This window comes from Quercus robur, chromosome 7 (assembly GCF_932294415.1).
Source record: "Quercus robur chromosome 7, dhQueRobu3.1, whole genome shotgun sequence".
In the NCBI taxonomy this organism is placed as follows: domain Eukaryota; kingdom Viridiplantae; phylum Streptophyta; class Magnoliopsida; order Fagales; family Fagaceae; genus Quercus; species Quercus robur.
The window spans coordinates 42023926-42048336 of NC_065540.1; the positions used below are offsets into that span (position 1 = coordinate 42023926).

At 35.1% G+C, this 24411-nt stretch overlaps 1 protein-coding gene across 1 annotated transcript; it reads left to right on the plus strand.

The window, feature by feature from the left end:
• Positions 1-2923: 2923 nt before the first annotated feature.
• Positions 2924-24187, plus strand: LOC126691427 (uncharacterized). Its single transcript, XM_050386477.1, has 6 exons — positions 2924-2966; positions 3240-3355; positions 5200-5340; positions 5535-5571; positions 22770-23030; positions 23907-24187. The coding sequence occupies exons 1-6, from the start codon at positions 2924-2926 to the stop codon at positions 24002-24004; spliced, it is 696 nt and encodes a 231-aa protein (XP_050242434.1). The 3' UTR covers positions 24005-24187.
• The last annotated feature ends 224 nt before the right edge of the window (positions 24188-24411 follow it).

Here is a 24411-nt window from a genome sequence, read left to right on the forward strand (position 1 = left end):
TCATTCATGACAAGCTTGAAGATCGATTTACAACCATCACACAAAGATGTCAAGATTTTTCCCACAAAAATATAAGTGCATAAGGAACAAGTTAAGCTCGTAAATGCATAAAGTCATTTGTACGAAGGTACAAGGCAAAACTCACATGTGATATGTGCTCAAACATATACAATCAAACTTTTTGAATTTTTCACTTTTTATGTGGTTTTAGATTTTTACTCACACAAAACTAAAACATAAAAGTAAGATCAAAACAAAAGCAATGCATACAAATAAATTCAAAATGCACAAATGCATGAAAATATGACATTCAATGCAAGAAAGGCCCTACAAAGATCGAAAGAATTAGATCAAGGACCAAAGAGCAAAAGCTCAACCATAGGAACCCTTCCTCATCCAAACGGAACGATTGTTTGGAATGAGTGTCTCAAGAGAAGTGAGACAAGGGTTGGAAGAATAAGAACCGGAGATGCACATAGTCAAGAAGTTAAGAGCATTAAACATTTTCTTTAACAACATGCTATTTTCACTCAAAACCGGTTTACTCTTTTTAACACAATTTCCAAAAAACTCAAGTTTTTCTTTTCTTTTGATTCTTTTAAAAGCATGAAACTTAGAACATTGAGGTCTTAGATGACCAAAGGCACCACAATAGTGACACACAATGTGTTTAGGTCCACTAGGCCTTTTAGGAAGGGATCTAGTAAGTTGGAACAAACTTAGATCCATCCAAAGCCTTAGGTTGAGACCTAAACAGAGGTTTTGACTTAACAGCCTTTCTCTCCACCTTTTGATTTCTTTTGTGTGGAGGAACGTACACCGATTTGTCCTTAGAGGTAGAACACACAATAGGCAAAAGATCGGGTAGCACAACATGATTGCAACAAATATTATCACCCCTTTTATCAATGGATTCAGCAATCAAACGCTTGGCATGAATCTTAAGAGATTCATTTTCACATTTTAACTCATCAACAAGTTCGTTAGACAAAACAAGTTTAGCATCCAAGTCCATATTCAAACATTCAAACTCTTTTAGCTTTTCAAGAGAATCTTCAGCAAGTTTTTTATATTTCTCAACCAATTTGTTGGATTCATTGAGCTTAGCAATCAAATCATCATTTTCACAAAATAACTTACTCAAATTCTTTTGAAACTTCTTAGTATTTTTCTTCAAGAGTTTGTCATTAGGAATATCAACAACATCAAATGATTCATGTAACATAACATCACAATCATGAGGATCCACACTCATAGAGGCATTTTCACAAACACATGACATGCTACATTTATCATCAAACAAATCGTACAAAGAGGCATACAAAGCACAATCCATGGCAAATAAACACAAGGGGTCAAGGATCACACTTAGGTATTTAAATCACAACAAGTGTACCCACTCTGATACCAAATGAAAGTTCAAATAGTGTATAAAACACCCTTGAACGTTTAAATCCCCAAAAACTAAAATACCAATTCAAGCTTTATGACAAACAATAAGTGTGCGGAAAATGAACACAAGCTATAAACAAAATTGGTAAACAATCTATGCTAATTAAAATCACATCCACAGCAGAAAATAAAAGGCAAAGATTAAGGAAAGAGAGATGCAAACACAAGGACAACACAACGATGTGTTATCGAAGAGGAAACCGAAGCCCTCGGCGTAAAACCTCTCTGTCGCCCTCCAAGTGGTAAGTAATCCACTAGAAAATGTAGTTGGGATACATGAACAACAATAGACCCTCCAAGCCTAATCTACCCAGTGTACCTAAGCCCTCCAAAATTCATGCTCCAACGAGGTTGTGCCGAACTTATTTCTTTTCTAGCTTCCCGGATTCCGCTACTTGACCACAGCATCAACCAATGTGAAATTGGTTCCCTCCTAACTGCTTCCCAGAACACCAAACAGCCCTCTCACAGTAATGGATATAGTGCGAAAAGGTTTTGGTAAAAGGCCTCTCAAGGATTTAACAATGGAAAGGAAGAGAGTTGAGGAATTTGAAGAGTCTCTTATGTGAAGATTGTGGATAAATCAATTTTGTTTTACTCTAGAGTTTCTCTCTCAAAATTCTCTTTGGAAGTTCTCAATCTTCCGTGGGTATAAGTAGTATTTATACTGGGGTGAGAATGGAATGTGAAGAGTTAGGTTTTTCAAAACAAGGCTGGCTCGCGGCTTGGCCTCGCGACTTGACTGAGTCGCGAGATCCAGCCGCGAGATAACTGAACGGCCAGTTGTCCTATTTTGTCTTGTAGTGCTCCAACTAACATGACGCTTCAACTTCTGACATGCTTGGCACGTGTGCTACTTCTGGCAACTTGCAGCCGCGAGTCACCCGCGAGATCCAATCACGAGTCTCTGTTTTTCTTGCACACTCTTGAGCATTTCATCACACTATTCTCACTCACTACCCTTACAAAAATCTCACCTAAATACGGGGTTACTAAATACTGAAATACAAGCAAATTTGACACAAAATAAAGCCAACAAGATGGTTGATTAAATTCAACCTTACACAAACATATGATGGATTTAGGTTACGAAGGTTTGCCTTGATTGTATTATGAATCTGAACTAACAACTCACACCTGATCATTTCAAACTCATATTAGTGAGGCATAATTCTATCCATGATAAAATCAATGGAAGAATCTTAGACTTTTCTTACTCAAATGAAACCATTTAAACAGATAAACTAAAATTCAAACATTCTGTTATAATAGTTTACTAAAAGGCCCGACCCCCCAAAGAGAGAGAAAAAAGACATATGGAATGTTACTTCTAATATTTTATAATGCTTTCTCATCACGTAAATTTGGTTCATGGTTAAGTTGTTTCTGTTTTAGCTTGACCAAATGGTCTTTCTTAGTTTGGGGATGGAATTGATAATCCTTGAGCTTTCTTTTGTCTGACAAGATAGATATGGTACAGTTTCTTCTTAATGCTGATTTTGTTTCTTCTGATGGTAATTGATAATAAAATAAGGCAATGAACTTATGCCTTTCGGTTGTGAATGTCGTTTGTTGGCCAACTCAAAGTTGACATAGGTATTATTAATTTAGCCAGCATGTAATTTGTTGTCTGCAGTGTCTTTTTTTTTTTTTTTTTTTTTTTTTGAGGGTTTGTCTGCAGTGTCTTGGTAGAGGAAAACTGCTCTTTGTAGCCAATAGATTATGCCAAAAACTTATCACTTCCCATTTAAGGCATATGAATTATGATTATGTGTTGATTTATTTAGATTGCTCAAAGTTTGTGTTATATTTCACTTTGGTTTTCTTTCCTCAGCTTCCTCGAATGTTGCAAAAAGATGCAATTGCAAGATACTGTGCCCTTGAGAAAGGGCAGGTGGTGAAGGTTACCTATGGTGGTGAAATCACCCAGTCGCATGTTACTTACCGATGTGTCTGGTGATGCCTTCATTATGCAGTTTTCTTATGTATCTTCCTCTGGAAGTTCTCTTGTATCATCTGATGTATGCTTTATGAACGCTTCAGGTCACACTACCTATGATGCTTGGTAGTGATGTGTGCTTTATGAAACAGTTTGGGTTACTATGATCCCTTGTAGTTCTTTAACAGTCTTATTTTCATGTCAATTTGGATCTCTTAATATGGTTTACTGCTTTACAAAGATTTTGCATCCCCAGTCCTAGCTAAAACGCAAGGCATAGCAAATTGAAGAAAAATACTATATAAATTGAAGTTGTTAGAATGTCCGTTAAATAATTAAATTCATTATTTTCTAACCATTCGAAAATCAACCATTTATGATTTTGGAATGGCAAAACGCACCCATTGGTCTAAAGATAACTGTGAACCTATTAGGCTTTTTTGTTTTCTTTTATATTATAATTCAGTTGTTAAATTGGGCATAATGATCCATGTTTATTCCCAAATGGCAGGACCCATTCTGTTCTCTATTCTCAGCTTAGCTAATGAAAAGATTTAGCAGAAATTTGTAATGTGAAACTTTTTGAGATAAGAAAAAACTTAGGTATAATTTTTTAAGTGTTTTACTTTAGGTTTTTTAATTAAATTTAATTATATAGTTTAAATGGCCATTGAGTCGTATAATTGAATTTAACTATATATGAGCAACTTTCTCAAAAAATAAAAAATAAAAACTATATATGAGCAAAAGTAACGTCTAATACTGTCATATGATTAAATTTATTTGGTGAAAAAATTAATGCTTAAAAAATTATATCTAAGTTTTGCATGCAAAAAAAAAAAAAAAAAATTATATCTAAGTTTTGCCCCAAGAAATAATTAATGCTTAAGAAATTATATTTAAGTTTTGTCCCTTTACTGTTGTCTTTTTTTTTTAATAGAGTTCAAATATAGAGATGTATTACAATATAGTTTTACTGGTTTTTTTTTCCCCATAATTGAGGGTTTGTAGCTTAATTGGCACATTTTCATGTACAAAATGCTTAGCGGTATAGGGTTGAAAGGGTTCGAGATGTGCGGATAGCAGCATATTTTAATTATCTAAAAAAAATTGTAATATGGTGTGTTATAAGCTGCATTTGTAGCAAGGAATCTATCTATAGAAAAATAGCATAGAAGATCAAAAAATGGCTTCAGCTTGTGCAAAGTACAAACTAGAGTAATTTTTTGTGCTTCATATCCCAGCTGAACATGGCATATGATCTGATTTAGGTGATGGTCTCTCTTGAACAAGTTTTTGAATTTAAGGAATCATCAAACTTAGCTTTTGCGTTCATGAGTTGTTTATTTGTCATTATCAAAGCGAAAAGATTTCTGAGATACTTTCCTTACAAAAGAATCTATCCATAATGATGTGGAATACTTATATCAAGAGATGCAACGTATGCATATTTTGCAATAGATGCTACCACATGATCCCGTTTGGTCATGTGATTTCACATAGAAAACAAGTGATTTTTTTAGAAGGGACAAAGTTTAGCTCCTCAAATCCACCATATGACAAATTTTTTGTTTTACATTTTTCTCTTTTAGAAGACATTGTATGGAAATTCAATCAAGATTATCCATGCATATTTTTTGTAACATGAGTCATGTGATTTACTTAAATAACATCTCAAACTCAAAACTCAGAAACGTATTAATGGTTCACAGAGTCGACTCAGCCGGCTAACTCTCGAAACGTACTCTTCTTCACCTTCCATTTCATCAAATTTCCTCTTTCGTTTTCCATTATTTTGTTCGAATCAGATCCCACATTTCTTTAGAACACTGGCACAGCTAGAAGATGATGTAGCTCCATGTGAGGCTCAAGTGGAAAATTGGAAGACAAACTTGCAAGCTATGGCTGCGAAGGAGCGGCAATACGCGCAACAGTGTGCCAACTACAAGGTATTTAAGTATTATAAATTTAATACTTTTTTCTCAGTATTGGTCACTTATCATGAAAAAAAATGTTGGTCACTATCTAGGGGACATTAAGTTTCATAATTAATGACAAAAAATGTGAGTCCTTCGGTGGTATGATGCATTTACAAGAGGTGAAATTTCATGCAAAGCCTATGTGGATTGAGTAATATTAACAGATATTCAAGTGGTCCAAAACTAATATGAAATGTGAAGGTAAAATAACCTAAGGGCACCATTCTGAGTGCAGATTTAACTTCAGATTTTTTGTTTTGTTTTTTTAAAAAAAATTATTGATGAAACTGAATGTAATTGCATGGTCAGTGAGTTGTTAAACTATCTGCATAGGGTTGTGATGAGCCCATTGGTTTTTGGATTCAAACTGTGTGTGTTCTCTAACTCTCCACATGATTGGTTGGATGATATTGTAGAACTAAATTTGTTTTAAAAACTAGCTATAATAATGAGTTCCTATTAAACTTAGCCAGTCCTCTACTATTCCTAGCTGCCTTATGCTCTTTGACAGTGTTTTGTTCTCAGACTGATGTATTATGTCTATGTGGATGATTCTGAAATGGCATAGGACTCTGTTCAATACTTGTAGAGGTAGTCTTGTTTGCAGACATTTGGGATACAAAAATGGGGTGCCATTATACTCGGGCCTCAGTTAAAAAGCAAGGTTATATTTAAAACATACTTCATCAACAACAACAGCCTTATTTATGAAAAAATAATAATAATAATAACATTAAAAAAAAAAAAACCGGAATAGCAGTTAGCCTTTTGTGATGTGTTGGTTACAAATTTGAGTCCAAAGAATGGAGTCCGCTAGTTAAGAAGAAGCATATTTAAAAATTAGGTGAATATGTTGTGTGTGAATGTTGGATTTAGTAGTGGAATTCCTTCATATTTTGGAATCCAATATCCCTTATACTGAAAATGGGGAACGCATGAGATTGACATTAAAGAAGAATGGGGAATATGATATTCGTTCGTATTATAATGAGCTGTGAGGTCCTTTCTCCCTTGTATTTCCTTGGAAAGGTATTTGGAGAGTTAAGGCCCCTCAACGAGTTTCTCCATTGTGTTTTGTTTGGACCACAGCTTGGGATAAGATACTCACAGTGACAATTTGAGAAGTAGGGTTATCGCTTTTGTGGACTAGTGTGTCATGTGCCGTTGTTGTGGGGAGACTGGGGTTATGCTGGTGATCTCTATTGCAATATCTAGGCGGAGATGGATTTTAGGTATTCTTAATAGCATTGTAAAGTGAATCTATAAAGATTTTAGAAGGGATTCAAGAAACTTCATACAAGTCAGTCACTTCATGTCTATAGAAGTTCTAGTTGAGTTGTGGGAGTACTTATTAATTATTATGCAACGTTACAGTATTGTTTCTCAGTATTAAAAGGAGTCCATGGCTTCTAATTGCTATTGGCAACAATGTTGTTAAAAGCGCGCTTAAGCTCAAAGCTCGAAGCCCCAAGGCTCTAGCGCTTTTTCAAATAGCTCAAAGCATGCTTTTTGGAGCTTTTTTATATTTTTCAAAAAAAAAAAAAAAAAAAAAAAAACCAAAACTGAATTAAAGCTATAGGATCTTGACATTATTGATATAAACCATTGATTTTGTATATTTTTAGTGTAAATTACTTATCAAAAATAAATATTTTGAGTATAACTTGTCCTAAAACCCAACCCACAACCTCCCAGATCTTCTCTCTATTTTTATTTTTTCTCCCTGAAACAATAACCCACCTGGCTCCTTGGTACCAATTACCATGTTGCAATGTCTTCATATTCTTAGCTCATTCATGAAAAAAAAAAAAAAAAAAAACATATGATATAATATATGTGGTAATTGTTTAGTTACTTTAGTGGTTGATTTTGAACATAGCAAACTAATTCTTCCAAAGTTATTGTCATTAAATGATTAAATTATTAACTAATACTACTAATTAGTCATAGGGCATTATAGATATAGGAGATTTAAGAAAGGATATTACATGGAAGTACTGATATCTAGCTTATCAAAAAAAATAAAATGACTTGACTTGCAATTTTTGTGTTAAAATTGCAAAAGTAGGGCATATCTAAATGTTATATGAATTAGTGTTCAACTAGATTCTCCCTTGAGAATATTTAGCAAGGCAGCACCTTCCGATGGAGATCTAAAATGGTGTAGATTTGCCACCTAGGGCAGTAGTTTCTAATGAAGATCTCATTACAAACTTTTGATAAAGTTTAATAATTTTATTTGGGATAATAACACTCCCCTCCCTTAAGGTTTGGAAAAAAAAAAATACTTTCTCCTTGACATCTGATTGACCAAACTTTGTTAAATTAATATTAAAAATAATTTTATGTAGTAACTTGTCCTTTGTTTAAGGGCAAGTTTCAAGAATTATCCTTCATTTCAAAATTAAAATTCATTATATTAAATTTTAATTGAAGTATATTTTAAAATATCAAGTACAAATTTTTTTTTTTAGATTTTTTTTCTTTTTTAAATGGGTTATGGAGAGATTTTCTGTTGCAATTGTTTTGATGCTTGATAAATTTTTCATTTTTATTCTAAAGTTAATAGTTATTTTTATGGACAAAACTTATGTATAGTACTTAGGTGTTATTTTTTAGATTTCCCTCTTAAGATTCAGTCATGTGTTTTTTTTCTCACGGGATGGAAATGTATTTTTAATTAAGTATAGCTACATGATGGAATCTTGAGAGGGGGAACTTAATGAACATAACCTAAGTTTTACATTTGATAGGCCACAAACTGAATGATCCCTTGTGATAGAAATTAATTAATTAATTAACCAAGTTATTAATTAATCAATTTATCATGCAAACGCGTGGTAGCACAAAAAAATCACCAATAAACTAATTATGCAGCAGAAAATAAATAACACGGTGATTTGTTTACGAATCGGGAAAACCTAACGGCAAAAACCCCACCGGGTGATTTTCAGGTCACTACTCTCGAAACTCCACTATTATCACAACAAGCAGTTATAAGTAAAGGAATCTCAAGTACCTTACCAACCTACAGTTGAACCCTTACCCCAATACCCAATTGGACTTGTTCTGTAGTGACAGTTCCCCTTTCTAATGCACGACTCCAAAGTACGTGACTAACCAATTGCACAGATCCCAGTACGCGACTTCAATCACCAACTAAGAGGAGTGTTGGTTGCAAAGTTCTTCAGCTCATCCACATGATGAAGATCAAGAAAATGCTTTGTCACAAAACCCTACAGTGCACATACACAGCAATTTCTTCAAGAGAAAGAGATGAACTAGGGCATGAACTTCGTCTCCGGTCACAATGTGCTTGAACAGAATTTGCTCAATGCTTATGCAACTTGTGAACTATTTGACAACCCTTAAAACAATCCTTTTATATGTCTAAGGTTAGGAGAAAAGAAAGCTCAAAGACATATTCACGGATCCCAAGAAAATCATATCAGAATTCTGAAATTCTTAAACCTCGACAGATAGTAGGTGTCGAGCAGTTGTTGAGCAAGTGTCGAGCACACGGGGCTTGAGCAGCTTTCTTAAGCTCGATAGATGCAGCTATCGAGGTTTAATGAATTTGCACTATAGCTTGTTTTCTCAGACAGACTTGAAGGCTTCAACACTTAATCTTGAAACATGGTTTCTTGAAGTATTTAAACACATCCTAAATCTACCCAAATACAAGTAAAGTGCGTTTTGTCAAAGGATAAGCCAATTACATAAAATAGTGATATATGTTCCTAACAAGTGAAACACATATGTCCTAACAGCCTTATTTTTATTAACTATAGTTAAACTTTTGTAAAGAGGTTTTTATAGAAATTTAGAATATTTTGTTACTGATATAAACAAAAGGGGGGAGGGGGAGTGTTAATATTTTCAAACCTTAAAGGAAGGGAGTGTTTTTCCCATTTAGGTTTAGGGTTGAGTATCATTCTCTCAAACCTCAAGGGAGGAGAGTATAATTACCTTTTTTTTTCACATTTGCTAACATAATATATATTCTATTGTGATTGATACATAATAAAAAGCGTTGATGAGCTTCTGTAAAAGTGATGTTACTTCAATCACAAGTTACAACTGCAACCTTAACAAGTGAAAATTTTTGTGTATCCTAGCATTGATATCTCCATAAACGCATATCTAGCTCGTCTATATGTCTGAGAGATAGCTGGGCATCCCATCATGTTGAATTTTACATGGTTTCATGGTCTTTGCTATAATTGTGGAGAATCTGAGTTTCTATAAAGACTAACTCATCCACTTCTCATGGTAACCAAAAAAAAAAAAAAAAAAAGCAATTCCCAAAGATTTAGAAGTGATAGAGGTCGGGAGTATGAATTTACTGAGTTCCAACTCATTTGTTCAGTCTTAGGGAATAATCCATGAAACTACTCCTCCATACTCACCTGCATCTAATGGTGTGGCTGAAATGAAAAATAGAATTTTGATTAATTTAACGAATGTCATGCTAATTGACTCAAGTGCTCCCCTAAATCTATAGGGGGAAGCAATTTTAACATCCTGTCATGTTTTAAATAAGGTGCCACACAAAAAGACTAAACTCACATATTTTGAATTGTGGAAGGGGCATAAGCCAAATTTTGGATATTTTAAAGTTTGGGGTTGCTTAGCCTTTGCCAGGTTAACGGATCCCAAAATGCCTAAATTGGGTGTTAGAGCTAGCTACCACCTGTGCTTTTCTTGGATATGCAATAAACAATATAGCCTATAGATTTTTGAACATTGAAAATAATGTGATTTTTGAATCAGGTGATGTTATCTTTCATGAGGAAAATTTTACTTTTAAATCTAAAAATAGTGGGGGCAAAGAAGTTAGAGAAAATGTATTAGTTCAACCTAGTTCTTCTACTCCTCATTCACAAAATCAAGAAAATCTTGAAATTGAACTTGAGTAAAAGAGCTAGAGTTGAAAAAGATTTTGATCCTGACTATTATGTTTTTAATGTTGATGAAAATCCTCTTACTTTGAAAGAAGCTTTGTTATCTTTTAATTGTGTATTTTGGAAAGAGGCTCTGTAAGATGAAATAGATTCACTAATTTCTAATAAAACATTGAAGTTAGTAGATTTACCACCTGGTTGTAAAACAATAGGTTGTAAATGGGTCCTTAGGAAAAAGTTTAAACTTGATGGCACAATAGACAAATTTAAAGTTAGACTTGTTGCAGAAGGTTTTAAGCAAAAAGCTGATGTTGATTTTTATCTCTAAAATATCATATTATAGATATATATATATATATATATATGATTTAGAATTTAATTGGATTTAGACTCTTCGGTTTTTGCATATAATGATTTACTTGCCACCAAAAAAAAAAAAAAAAAAAGATGAACATGTGACACAAAATTGGACTCTAATTGAAATCCAATTCAGAATCTAATTGGATTTGAACTCTTCGATTTTTACATTCAATAAATTACTTAGCATAAAAATTAAAAATTACATGGGAAATGTGGTGCAAAATTGAGAATCCAATTAAAATCTAATTGGATTTTCTCTCAGCTTTATCTATTAATATATATATATATATATATATATATATTTAGATTACATCCATTAGATTGCTAATTGCTATTGCAACTATATATGATTTAAAAATTCATCAAATGGATGTAAAAACAGCTTTTTTGAATGGGGACCTAGATGATGAAATTTATATAGACCAACTTGAAGGCTTTGTAGAGTCTGGTCAAGAAAGTAAGGTGTCAAGCTAACTAAATCTTTATATGGCTTAAAGCAAGCTCCTAAACAATGGTACGAAAAATTTAATTCTTGCATGATTGAAAATGGCTATAAGTCAAATAAATGTGACAAGTGCATCTATTATAAAACTTGGGAAAACTCACATGTCATCATTAACCTCTATGTGGATGACTTACTAATATGTGGCTCTAATTTGCATGTTATAAATGAAACAAAAAATATGCTTAGAAGTCATTTTGATATGAAAGATCTTGGTGAGGCTAATTTTATCTTGGGCATGAAAATTACAAAAACATGTGATGGAATTTATCGAAGACCACTACTCACTCCAGAGTAGAGATTGTTGTTTCACTAAGTGAAGGTTCAATGCAGAGCACACCTTCATGATGCATAATAATCCCTCTTTGCCTGGTAATCTCTCATTTTCCTAATTTAATATTAAAATGAGTGGAGGAATGTTAGTGCATTTTAAATTAAATGACGTTAAAACTTAAACCAACTAAAGATTAATAAATAGATGAGTTATAGTGGAGTTTGTTAAAGAAAGAGTTAACTTCTATGTAAGTTAAATTAAATAAATTAAGAGGAGTTATATAAACTAATAAATAACTTGTAGGTTATGAGAAGGATTGGAAGACTATACATATGGCTATGCTATGGACTAATTTTATATCAAGAGTGAATGAAGATAAATAGTTAAAGTAAAAAGTATTGTGTGAGAAAGTGAATTCAATAATACTCCTAAATATTTGAGAGATTTTGGGCCAAAGAAAGATGTTTCTTTAGGTGGACCTTTGAGCTCAGCCACTTATGTAGAGTTGATCCAAGCTACACAATGAACTGTTAGACTGTTGTATCCTGAAGGATTTGCCAACCACAGAGGGCTTGAATCTCCTTAAAGAGAGCGAGATTTCCGTGCCTCAATCCAACATTGTTCGTTTATATTTTTATTTGTATTGTAGCCAAAATAGCATTTTATTGATAATTTCTCCAATATTCCCTAGTTTTTTTTTTTTTTTTGTACAATATTAGAAGTCTTTATTCATTTATAGAGATGCTACACATACTAATTTCGTTGCATACATGCTAGACAGATAATACATGCACGCATATTTAATAAAGCGTCTTGTTAACGGGTGCTACATAGTGCCCGTTAATATGGAATAAATTATAATAAAATACTCATGGTTTTTGGGGAGTAGAAAAAAAAAATGGATATAAGGGTCTGTTTGGAAACCGTTTATTTTGCTGAATAACATCAACAATATATATATATAAAGAGTAAACCAAGTTTCAAAACCATCCATGTGTTAAGAGTTAGAAACACAACATACACTGAAACCATAGTGTATCAAACCCATAGCAACAATAAAACCCAAAAATATAAACAAAGATAACAAGATGGACACTATTTTTTACTGCTCCCCCTCAACATATTACTCCCCCTTAAGAGCTGCTTCTCTGCTTCTCAACAAAAACTTTATATATCTCCCCCTTTTTGACCGGAATGGCCAAAGGGTCACTGTCCATGTTAGGTGGTGAAGCTGTCAAATTTTGCTGACAAAATATCAATCTGGTCCTGCATGGCTGCTATCCTCTCAGAGTGCTCGGTCTGGACCCCTCTGATTCCATCAAGTCGTTCCAGAATGATCTGAAATGCATCTGGAGGTGTATTTGAATAAGTTAATGCTCTGGTCCTCTTGCCACTCCTCCTGGGTGTTGAGGTTGATGCCTGGCCTGCTGCCTCTGCCTCAGTCTCCATTAGGACACACTCTCCTTCATCACCTTCATCTTCTTCACCTGGAAGCCGAACACTTATCCTTTTGAAGGTTAACTTGTTAATAGCAGAAGGTGTGGACATGGGACTAATGTCTCGTGGGATTGCAACACCCTTCTTTCTAAAAATCCTCATGAGCAGACTAGAGAAGATCAGTTTAGGCCCAGAAGTGGTTCTAGTCTCATCCACAATAGTGTCAAATATGTGGGAACTGATATCAATGAATGTCTTTTCCTTGAGGTCCATCAAAAAAATTGCTCTTGCACTGTTAATTGTAGTCAACTTCCTTATGGAATATAGGTTGAACATCATGATAATAGTGAGACACCTCATGTCCACTGGAAAAGCTGTGGTATTTAGGCACTTCCCTTCTCTCTGTCCACCTATCCTCTGTTGTACAGTTTCAATAGACAGAATCCTATCCTTGTAGTTAACAAACTCTTGATCTTCTAACCCCTCAAGCCCTAGCACATCATCAATGTCATGTGCATCTAAAGTGAACTCTTTACCTCTAATCCAGCAGCTTAGTTCATCCTCCCTTATCACAACATTGGAATAAAACTCCCTAATCAGGGGTTCACACACAACTGGGAGATCACACAGAAGCTTTTTCCATCCTCTCCCTTCAAAACAGCTGGGGATAAAAGTGTCTCTCAAATCCTCTAAATCCACAAACCTTTCTTGAATAATTTCTGCCTTTAAGAAGAAATCCTTGTATCTCTCAAAATGGGAAACAGACCTGAACAGGTTAGGGTCCATTTTCATTCTCTTATCTGCTTTATTTGTAGGAGTTTTCTTCTTTGGGGATGAAGGAGGCATCTGTGAACAATCAGAAGAGGCCACAACAACATAGTACAATACATGTGTAGAACAAATCAGTACTTTGTTAGTAACAAAGACAAAAATAAAAGGACAATCCTCATAACTTAAATCAACCACACAGATGAACGAACCTAAAGGTGGATACACAAGAACAACTAGCATTATGCAGGAGAGTATTAAAGCAGCAGAGATTAAAAACACCCAAAAGACAAATATATGTCAATGAGACATACATTTTGATGAGTATGAAAAGACCCAGAGAACATAAGACAGATGCACACACTAGATGAACAAGCACATAGACAACACAGTAAACCTAACAAACAAAAACAAGAACATTTTGAATCAACACATCAAAATAAGATCAGACAAGATGGGTAAATGACAGATAACAAACCCTAGCTAAGCACATGATGAAGACCAAAACCAGCAAATTAAACAAGTTCAAAATAAATCAATAGCCTCCACTAGTTAAGCATAGACAAAGAGCAACAGCCGAAACAAAAACCCAACTCAAAACAGACAAAAATGCGAATATTCAAGAGGGAAAAACACAAAATCAAGTAAAACAGAGTTCGAGAAAGAAAACCCATACCTGTTACTTGAAGATTTTGAGTTGAAAGGAAGCAACAATGGAGTTTGAAATGGGTTACACGGAGCGTTTGGGAAGGAGACAGTTGAGAGAGAAGATGAACAGTCACAAAAAGTTCGAGGGTAAACTAAAAAAGATTTTAAAAACTACATTTACTGTGCAAAACACGCATTTTTCGCGACTGAGGTAAGTCACCAGATAGTCGCCAGATCCACCTGCCAAAACACTTCAAGACAAAAGTTTGGAAAAATTTTCTAAGTGTTTTTCGCGACTGGAAGTCTTACTCGAGAGAGAGCAGCGAGCTGAGCCGTGAAAATCTCTGTGTACCCCTTGCGACTGGACCTTCCACTCGCGAACAAGTCGCCAAAATTGACCCGCAAGCTCACGACTGTGGCATGCGACTTGACTACCTGCGACTGAGTCGCCAAAACAGGGCAAAAATGATTTTTGAAATTTTCAGTTTTTGAAGAACAAAATACTTTCCAAAAACACCTAAAACACTCAAAAATCTTTTTGTGCTTGAATCAACAAAGATTGAGCATGTGAAAACACATTTCATCAAGTACAATTACACAAATGAATATGGCATTTATTGAACATAAACTTATGTGTTGTGTGTGGATATCAATAATGAGATAGTCCTTAGTCTAATGTGAAGCTTCAATGATCAATTCAACCAAGGCATACACAATTAGCACTAGATCATGTGACCCATCTCAATTATAAAAGTATGCATATATGACCTCCCACAAAACTTGATAACATAACTTAGAGCTTTACATTTGACTCCACATTCAATCATAACAATTGATCTTTTTGGTCTTTTTAAGACAATCACCTCTCATTGTGAGAGTGATATTTGATATTTCACCTTGATTAGATAGCCTTTGGCTTTTTGAATAAACATTCACATAAATTTTTGGTCGCCTTCCCTTTTTCCTAGTCGAATACTAGTATGTGCGACAGGCTTTTGCAGCTCAATATCTCTTTTCATTTGGAGATTTACATTTGGTGAGCTCTTTTTAGCAAAAAGAATAAAGAGTGGGAAGATATATAGACAAAAGTCTATGCAAGTCTCAAGATCAACATAACCATTCACTAATCGTTCATGACAAGTTTGAAGATCTATTTACAACAGTCACATAGATTTCAAGATTTCTTCCACCGTGATAAGAGTGCAAAGAAACAAGCTACACTCGAAAATACACAAAGCCATTAGCACAAAGGTACAAGGCAAAACAAGTTTTGAGACAGAACTCAACAATCTCAATTAAACTTTTTGATTTTCTAATTTTTATGTGATTTTTGGATTTTTGACACATAAGAAGAAAAAGATTGATAAAAAACAAAAAAGAATAAAAGTATGCACAAATAGACAAACAAACAACCACCAACATAATCAATAAGCAAACAATCAAACTCCGTCACAAAGCATAGGAAGTATTGATGCATGGACATGTTGTAATGCTTATGCATGAGTACCCTTTTTCACCCACACGTCACTTGCGTTTGGGGTGATTTCCTTATAGGATTGAGTACGAGAGTTAGGGCTTTCAAACCTTCATGTGAAGCTCTCCAAGCAGTTGGTGAAAGCGCCAATCATCTTCATCACGTCCATCATTCCGGTATCACCACTTTAATCTCTTGCTGGTTCAACAGCCCAATTTCTCCTATCATTTCTAGATCCTCGTGACCTTTGAGGAGTTACACTATTCATTGCTCTCAGCTTTTGACAATTTGGTCGAGTATGCCCTTGAAGTCCGCAATGATGACACACATAGTTCGATCTAGGACCTCTTTGTGGTCGTGAACGAGACTTGGCTCGGGATTCAGACCTACCCACGGATTGATTACGTGGTTTCAACAACCATTCGTTCCCCACATTCCTCTTCTCCTCTATCTTGGGCTTCTCAGCAGTAGGGCCAACATCAGTTGATTCTTTGGCCTTTATAAACTTCACTTCTTTAGTGATATTGCCAGATGTGCTACTTCCTCCGGTATATCTCAATCCGGATTTGTCTGAAAAGCTCTTTTGAGATGAAATAACATCATCTAGCTTCTTGGTGGTGACCCTCTCTATTTTAGCATTTGCTTGCACAACCTCTTGCTCAAGAAATCTCACTTTTGTGTAAGCTTCTGACAGCTCACCGTTCAGTGTTTATATCTCACATTTGGCCTCCCTATATCGAATTAGGAGACTTTTATAGTCCTCCTCTGCCTTCTTCATTTTTCTCGCAGCTGCCTTGGCCACCCTTGTGTACTCACCCGACTTCTCCAAGAGTGAGTTATAATTCTCTTGAAGATTGGTTGTGCTTTCATCTTCTTCAGCATCTGATTCTTCAACAACTCCCAATGATTCTTCATCACTATGTTCTCCAAGTTCTCATACAAGCAGATTCAACTCGTCTGAAGACTCAACATGGGCAATAGTCATAAAAGCTGAATAGTTCCCCTCTCCATCACAGCTTTCTTCAGAATCTGAGTCGGATGAATCCGAGTCACTCAATGTCGTGGCATACACTTTGCCTTTCGATTTCAAATAATTCGGACATTCTTTCTTAAATTGTCCATGCCCGTTGCATTCGAAACAAGTGACACCTTGTGTAGATTAGGAATCTTTTCCATCTTTCTTTTTGAATTCCCTTTTCTCTCTTCCTGAACTTTGGAATTTTCCTTTATCACCAAATTTGCCATTATTCTTGAATTTCAAGAATTTTCGAAAAATTTTTTACAAGGTATGCAACATCTTTGTCAACCACATCTTCTTCCGATGAGTCATGATCTTCCACCTTCTCATTAATGGTCTTAAGAGCAAGAGATTTACTCTTCCGTTGATTTGGCAGCGACATTTCATAAGTCTGAAGAGAACCAACCAGCTCATGGACTTTTATGTCATCAAGGTCCTTGCTCTCTTCAATCGCTGTCACTTTGGCACGAAAACTTTTCGGTAATGATCGAAGGATCTTCCTTACTATTTTAGAATCCTCCGTTTTCTCTCACAGATTGAACTTGCTTACAATCACCTCATTTAGCTTGCTATAAAAAGAGTCAAAGGACTCATCTTCACTCATTTTTAACTCCTCAAACCGAGTGGTTAGCATCTGCAGCTTGGTGTCTTTTACTTTCTTCGTGCCTTCGTAAGTGGTCTCCAATATCTCCCATGCTTCTTTGGCAACGGTAATGTGAGAGATCCTGTGAAATTCATCTGGAGACACACCACAGAAAATAGCATTGAGTGCTTTACTATTTGCATTAGATGCGATGAGTGCTGCCTTATCCCATGTGGATTTGGCTGCCTCAGGTCTGGTCCAACCTATCTCAACAGTATCCTAAACAGATTCATCAATGGAACACAGAAATGCTCTCATGCGAACCTTTCAAAAGGCATAATTACTACCATCAAAATATGGAGGTGCATTTAGGGATTGAGATCGATCCATCTCAATAGGCAGTCAAGGATCACACTATGGTAATGATACCACTAGAAGTGTACCCGCTCTGATACCAATTGAAAGTTCAAATAGTGTAAAGACACCCCTGAACGTTTAGACTCCTAATTTATAAATTAACCAATTCAAACTTTATGTCAAACAACTAGTGTGCGGAAAATGAACAAAAGCTATAAAACAGAATTGGAAAACAATCTAAGCCAAATTAAAATCACAACCCATAGCAGATAATAAAAGGTAAAGATAAAAGGGAAGAAAGATGCAAACACAAGGACAACACGCGATGTGTTATCGAAGAGGAAACCAAAACCCTTGGCGTAAAACCTCTCCGCCGCCCTCCAAGCGGTAAACAATCCACTAGAAAATGTAGTTGGGATACATGGACAACAATGGACCCTCCAAGCCTAATCTACCCAGTGCACCTAAGCCCTCCAAGCTTCTTGCTCCAACGAGGTTGCGCCGAAACTATTTCTTTTCTAGCTTCCCGAATTCCGCTACTTGACCATAGCATCAACTAATGTAGATTGGTTCCTTCCTAACTACTTCATAGAACACCAAACAGCCCTCTCACAGTAATGGATATGGTGAGAAAAAGGTTTTGGTAAAATGCCTCTCAAGGATTTGACAATGGAGAGAAAGAGAGTTGAGGAATTTGAAGAGACTCTTATGTCAAGATTGTAGATGAATCAATCTTGTTTTACTCTAGGGTTTCTCTCTTAAAATTCTCTCTGGAAGCTCTCTTTCATTTGTGGGTATGAGGGGTATTTATAATGGGGTGAGAAAATAATGTGAAACGTCAGGTTTTTTAAAATAGGGGTGGCTCACGACTTGGACTCGATGCTTGACTGAGTCGCGAGTTCCAGCCGCGCGATAACAGAACGGCCAGTTGTCCTATTTTGTCCTGTAGTGCTCCAGCTAGCATGACGCTTTGACTTCTGGCATGCTTGGCACGTGTGCTGCTTCTGGCGGCTTGCAGCCGTGAGTCACCCGCGAGATCAAGCCACGAGACTCTGTTTTCTTACACACTCTTGAGCATTCAATCACTCTATCTCACTCACTACCCTTACAACAAAACCCACCTAAATACAGGGTTACTAAATGCTGAAATACAAGCAAATTTGGCACGGAATAAAGCCAACAAGATGGTTGATTAAATTCAACCTTACATATAGCATATTTATTCAAAATGAAAAAAAAAAATTTTAATATTCTTAACTCTTTAGATGAAAAATAGTTTTTCTTTTCAAAAAAAAGGTTTTCACTAAAAAGATTTGCTAACATGTTCTTTAAAACAATGCTTTATAGGTTCCTAAAGTTAATGAGTTATATAGGGGGGGGAGTAAATATTAAAAAAATTAGACATTAATACTTTGAATGAGTGTTTTTGTGTGTGTGTATATATATATTATATATAATATGATGAAGAGGGGAAATTCTATCAAATTTATAGAAATAAAGGGGAGAAAAAATTTGAAAAGTTAGGGAGTTCACCCCTAGACAAAGCAAATATTCAATTCACATTCAAATTAGTATCATAAACTCAATTAGTATCTCTTTTTCTTTTTCTTTTTCTTTCTTTTTTTTTTTTAATGAACATAAGCATGCAAAACTTTTCGAGTACTAGACTATTCCCTCAAACATAGGCAAGGCTAGGGGGTTAAGAGGGCCTATTCCCAATCCCACACCCTTAAAAAATCAGATTATCTTTTTAGCACTAATTGAAGGTCCAAATATCTTTAAGATTAACCTTTAAACTTTGTCTTTTAATGATAAATAAATTTGAGGTTCAATTCCTGCCTATGTCAAAAACCGATAAGTATATTGGCTTAATGATAAATATATAATTTAAAATTCAAATAATCAGTGGTCTTTGTTGTCTCAAACCAAATCATGCCAATGGTGGAGGGAATAGTTTGAGTTTTTGATTTTTGTGGTATTTTGTGAGATGAAGTACAGGGGAAAGAGGTAAATTGGGTTTTTTTTTGTTTTTGGTTGTTGTTGCTGAAAGGTAGATATCATTCAACAAAACAGTGAGAACTACAATACATCATAATAGAAGACACAAAATCAATAATACACCCAACAACAACATATTATTGAAACTAGCTAGCAATATCAAAGCAACTAAAAATAAGAGCTAGCCAGTAAGCTAGAAAAATGGGCGGGTACGCTTCTTATGTGACCTGTCATCATTCTCTTAAACCAGCCTTTAAGCCTACTGCTTGGTGGAAATTTCCCATAGACGATGCCAGTTATGGACGTCAAAACTCCTACAACAAAACTATTTGGAGAAAAGATTCAATAGATCTGACTTACACAATTTATTTATCACATAACAGGATGGAAATTCCACAAGGGGAAGCTTAAACAACTGATTCAAGATATGTTAAGGTTACAAATGAGAAACCTAGCTGCACAAATTAGTTTCCTGAGGTGTTGGGGTTGAGAAAAATACAATGATATTCCCATTCTCTCTCTCTCTCTCTCTCTCTCTCTCTCTCTCTCTCTCTCTCTCTCTCTCTCTCTCTCTCTCTCTCTCTCTCTCTCTCTCTCTCCCCTAAATCCTTCTCCCCTTCTCCCTTTTCGTCCCCCTTCTTTGTTGTAGCCTCCTCCCTTTTATAGGCTGTGTTCTCTCCCTTATCTCCCCAAATGTCCTGTTTTTAGCCGGATTTCTTAGGACACTTGTCACCTCCTCCTTTGGTCTTATCTTCTTTCCCCCTGTAATAGTACTTTTTGGGGATCGTTTGTACTGTTTAGGTTGTACCATGTGTTTAATACGGCAGAGGTTAGATAAAGGACTTATCACTAATGCAGAGGTGGCATCCTTTGTGATCCTTATCCTCTCAACATTTTTTCCAAGGTATTTATGGGATAATTAGTGCTCATCCATGCTTAAGATCTCGGATAATAGTTTAGGAAGTGACAAGATGCTCTGTACTCTGTAGGAATAGTTCCGAGAGGCCTATCTTCTCTTCTTAAATAGATGGGCTCGACCCATCTATTCATGTAGATTCTCTGAGCATTAGGGCTTCAGCCCTGTACCAAGGTTACCCACTCCCCACAATAATCTTGTGGTAGAATAATTAAGGGTTTGGTTTTCTAACTTTACTAACACAAATAGAGCAATACTCAAACTGTTTTCTACTCCCAAAAATTAAGGGTCTGTTTAAATAGGCTGCTTTGAAAACTGCATTTTAAAAAAATAACGTTTTTAAAATGTGCATTTTGAAAACACGATTAAACGTTTGGTAAAATTTGTAAAAATTGTGGTTTGAAAACTATAAATTTTTGTTGTGGATACAAATTACCAAAAAGGACTTAATTTTGATGTTAAGGATATATTGTCATTTTAAATGTAATCCATGCTAAACATGATAGCACACTTTCCCAGTACCCTCACTTCCCTTATGCAATTGTGCCCCACTACAAAGCTTTTTATTATTAGTTTTCATAATCCCTACTACATACTTAATGATAGCTAACCAACACAAACTACGTAGTATTATGAGTAATGCTACATACACAAACTATTTTACAACATTTTTACAAAATGTTGATGTGACCAACCTTTTATTGGTTTTCATCTAAGCCCACCATTAATAACACTTTTTCATTTACCAATAATTACTCACCACATCAGCAGTTTGTAAAAATTTTTGTAAAATAGTTTGTATCTCTGGCATTATTCATAGTATTATATATGTTGCTAATCAACATCAACCACAAAAAAGAGAAGTAATAAGTCTAGAAAGTGAAGAGACCAAATAGAGGGAGAGAGAGAGAGCCGTGGGTCTCTTCTCAACCAAATATTTTGCAAATTTCACCATTGAACTCATTCTCACAACATCTAGTGTGTGTTGCATGATATTCTTTCCAACAAAACAGCTTGTGCTAAGAAGTTGTAGGCGCTGGAAAGTCAGATCAGACACAGGTGAGAATTTTACAGGCTGATAAATTTCTTATTAAGCAAATACTTGAGGGCATTTTAGGTGTTGAGACCCCTAAAACATTTGTCTTGCTTTTGAGGGATGAGTTTGAAACTAGCGTTTTCATAAAAAGCTAGTTGGAGGCATGGTTTTAAAATGTGATTTTTTGGTGTTTTAGAAAACATATTTTGCTGAAAACGTGAGGCCCCCCATATTGTTTTGCATTTTCTTCTGAAAACACGCACTCGTTCCACACAAACACCTATCCAAACAAGCTCTAATATTATTTTATTCTAAAAAATGCATCCTTAACAATATAGCGGGCCGCCTCCTATTAACAAAAGCATACAAAAAATATACAAACACACTTATATTTTATGTGCCTATGTGAACCCGCACAATAAACAATCAATCATTTTCAAGGTTGGTAAAACTTGCATTTTATATTCGTGCCCAAAGACAGTTTCTAATTTTCTATACTTTCATTTTATATACGGTAACCAATTATTAATAGGAAAATATTAACAAACGATAAGGTGTCTATTAAGGATGATTTATTGTGAGATTCACATAATAAAAAATTAGCATAAGTTGATGAAATGACTAAAAATAATACTAAAGTGACAAGTGAAACTCAAAAAGTTGGCTTTATTGACTCTACACCTTATTAAATTGGTCAAAAATATGACAAAAAGTTAACTTTATTAACATAAAGTAGTTTCTTAACGGGCACCACACACTACCCATTAACACTACTGAAAGTTCAAATAGTGTAAAAACACCCTTGAACGTTTAGACCCCCAATTAAGGATGGCAATTTTTGCCCGACCCGTGGATACCCGGTCCGGTCCGACCCTACTGGGCCGGGTTTTACCCGATCCGATTAGAAATAGGGTCGGGTATGGGTTTTAAAAAAATAGCCCGAAACGGGTCCGGGTTGGGTCCGGGTTTTATTAAAAAATCCAGACCCGACCCGAGACCCGACTCGTATAAAAACCCGTTTAAAAACCCGGTACCTAAAATTACAAAAATACCCTAATATATATATAAACCTATAATCTAACCCTAACTATTCCCTCATTTCTTCTTCACTCTTCAATCTTCAGCTGCCGCAACCCCTCTCCCTCCTTTCTGCCTCACGCCTCCGCGCAGCCCAGTTCAACACTCCGCACTCCTCCCTCCCTCACGCCTCCCTCTGCCTCACGCCTCCCTCCTCCCTCTCCCTCACGCCTCACGCGCAGTGCAGTCCAACAGTTCCTCACTCCGATCAGCTCAGTCCGACCCTCCCTCACTCACACACTTCCTCAGTCAGTCAGTCACTGAGTCCGTGAGCCTTCCCTCCCTCACTCAGCTCAGCAGTCAGTCAGGTATTCTTAATTTCTTATTTCATTTTCACTGAGTCCGTGAAGTTCGTTTTTATCTTTTGATTCTTTTCCTTAATTGCTTTGTCTTAAATATCTTTGTTGTTGAAAGGGTTTTTTTCTATTTTGTATATCTGCTGGGTTTTCTTTACTTTTGATAATAATACTATCTATGTTTGTGAGAAAAAGCCCTCTGATCTTTGTTTGGTACCTGGGAAAATCTAGGAAAGTGCTATTATTATGTTTTAGTCAATAACTGAATTATTGTAGACTGAATTATTGTTGAATTTATTGTAAATATTGGTTTGCATAATCTATATGCTTGTATCTCTCCTAGTTTACTCATTTATGAATTTTAGAAATAGAAAGACCCAGTATGGTTTTAAATTCTTTGTTGATATTGTAAGCTATAAATGTGTTTTTTTGTAATGTTTATGGTGATTGAATCTAGTTTTATTGAGTGAATAATATACCATTGTTAGTTTGTTACAGCAGGACACCTACACAATTTACTTTATTTTGGTTAAATTGTTTGCTATATGCAAAAGCAAGTTTGTAACGCTAGTGAAAATATTTAAACATAATTTTGTACTTACTAATCCCATTAGAGCTTTTCACAGAAATATTGGAATTGCAGTGTATTTAACATAATTAGGATATGTGAAGTTTTAATGTCTTATGTGTGGTGTTTCATTGAATTTGTTGTGATGATAATAATAATGTTTATTTGGGTTTTGGGTGGGTGAGGGTTTGGTTTATGGGTTAAGGTGTTTGTGATGTTATACTGTTATTGGGTTTGTTAACTATTGAGCTGTTGTATTTTGTGAGAGATTTTCAAATTAACTCTGTTAATTTTGTTTTTTGTATTTGTTGGGAATGCAGAGCCTAAAACGGAGATGGAAGACACAAACACAGACACAAACAAATCTGGGAGTTGTGCCACAATTGATGGGAGTTGTATCACAATTGATGAAGATTAAACATTTTGTATTAATTTAGTAGTTTTTTTTTAATTTCTTAGACTTGTTGGATTAATATGTTGGTTTGTAATTATTCTAAACTTGTGGGATTTATTTTGTAGCTTTTTAATTTCTTGGACTCGTTGAACTTTTGATACTTATTTCTTGGACTTGTTTGATTTATTTTATTTTTATGTTTAGCTAGTGATTTTAGTTATGATCTAGGTAATTTATTGATTTAAAATCTTGGTTATGATTTATTGAATTATGATTATGATATTAGTTATGGTTTATTGATTTATAGATTTATAATTAATAGGTGATTTATTGATTTATGATTAGTAGTTTATGATTTGGCATTTGGGTCACGTTATTTAGGCTTGAATTTGAATATGTAGGTTTGAATGTAGGCAAAAATAAATTTGGGC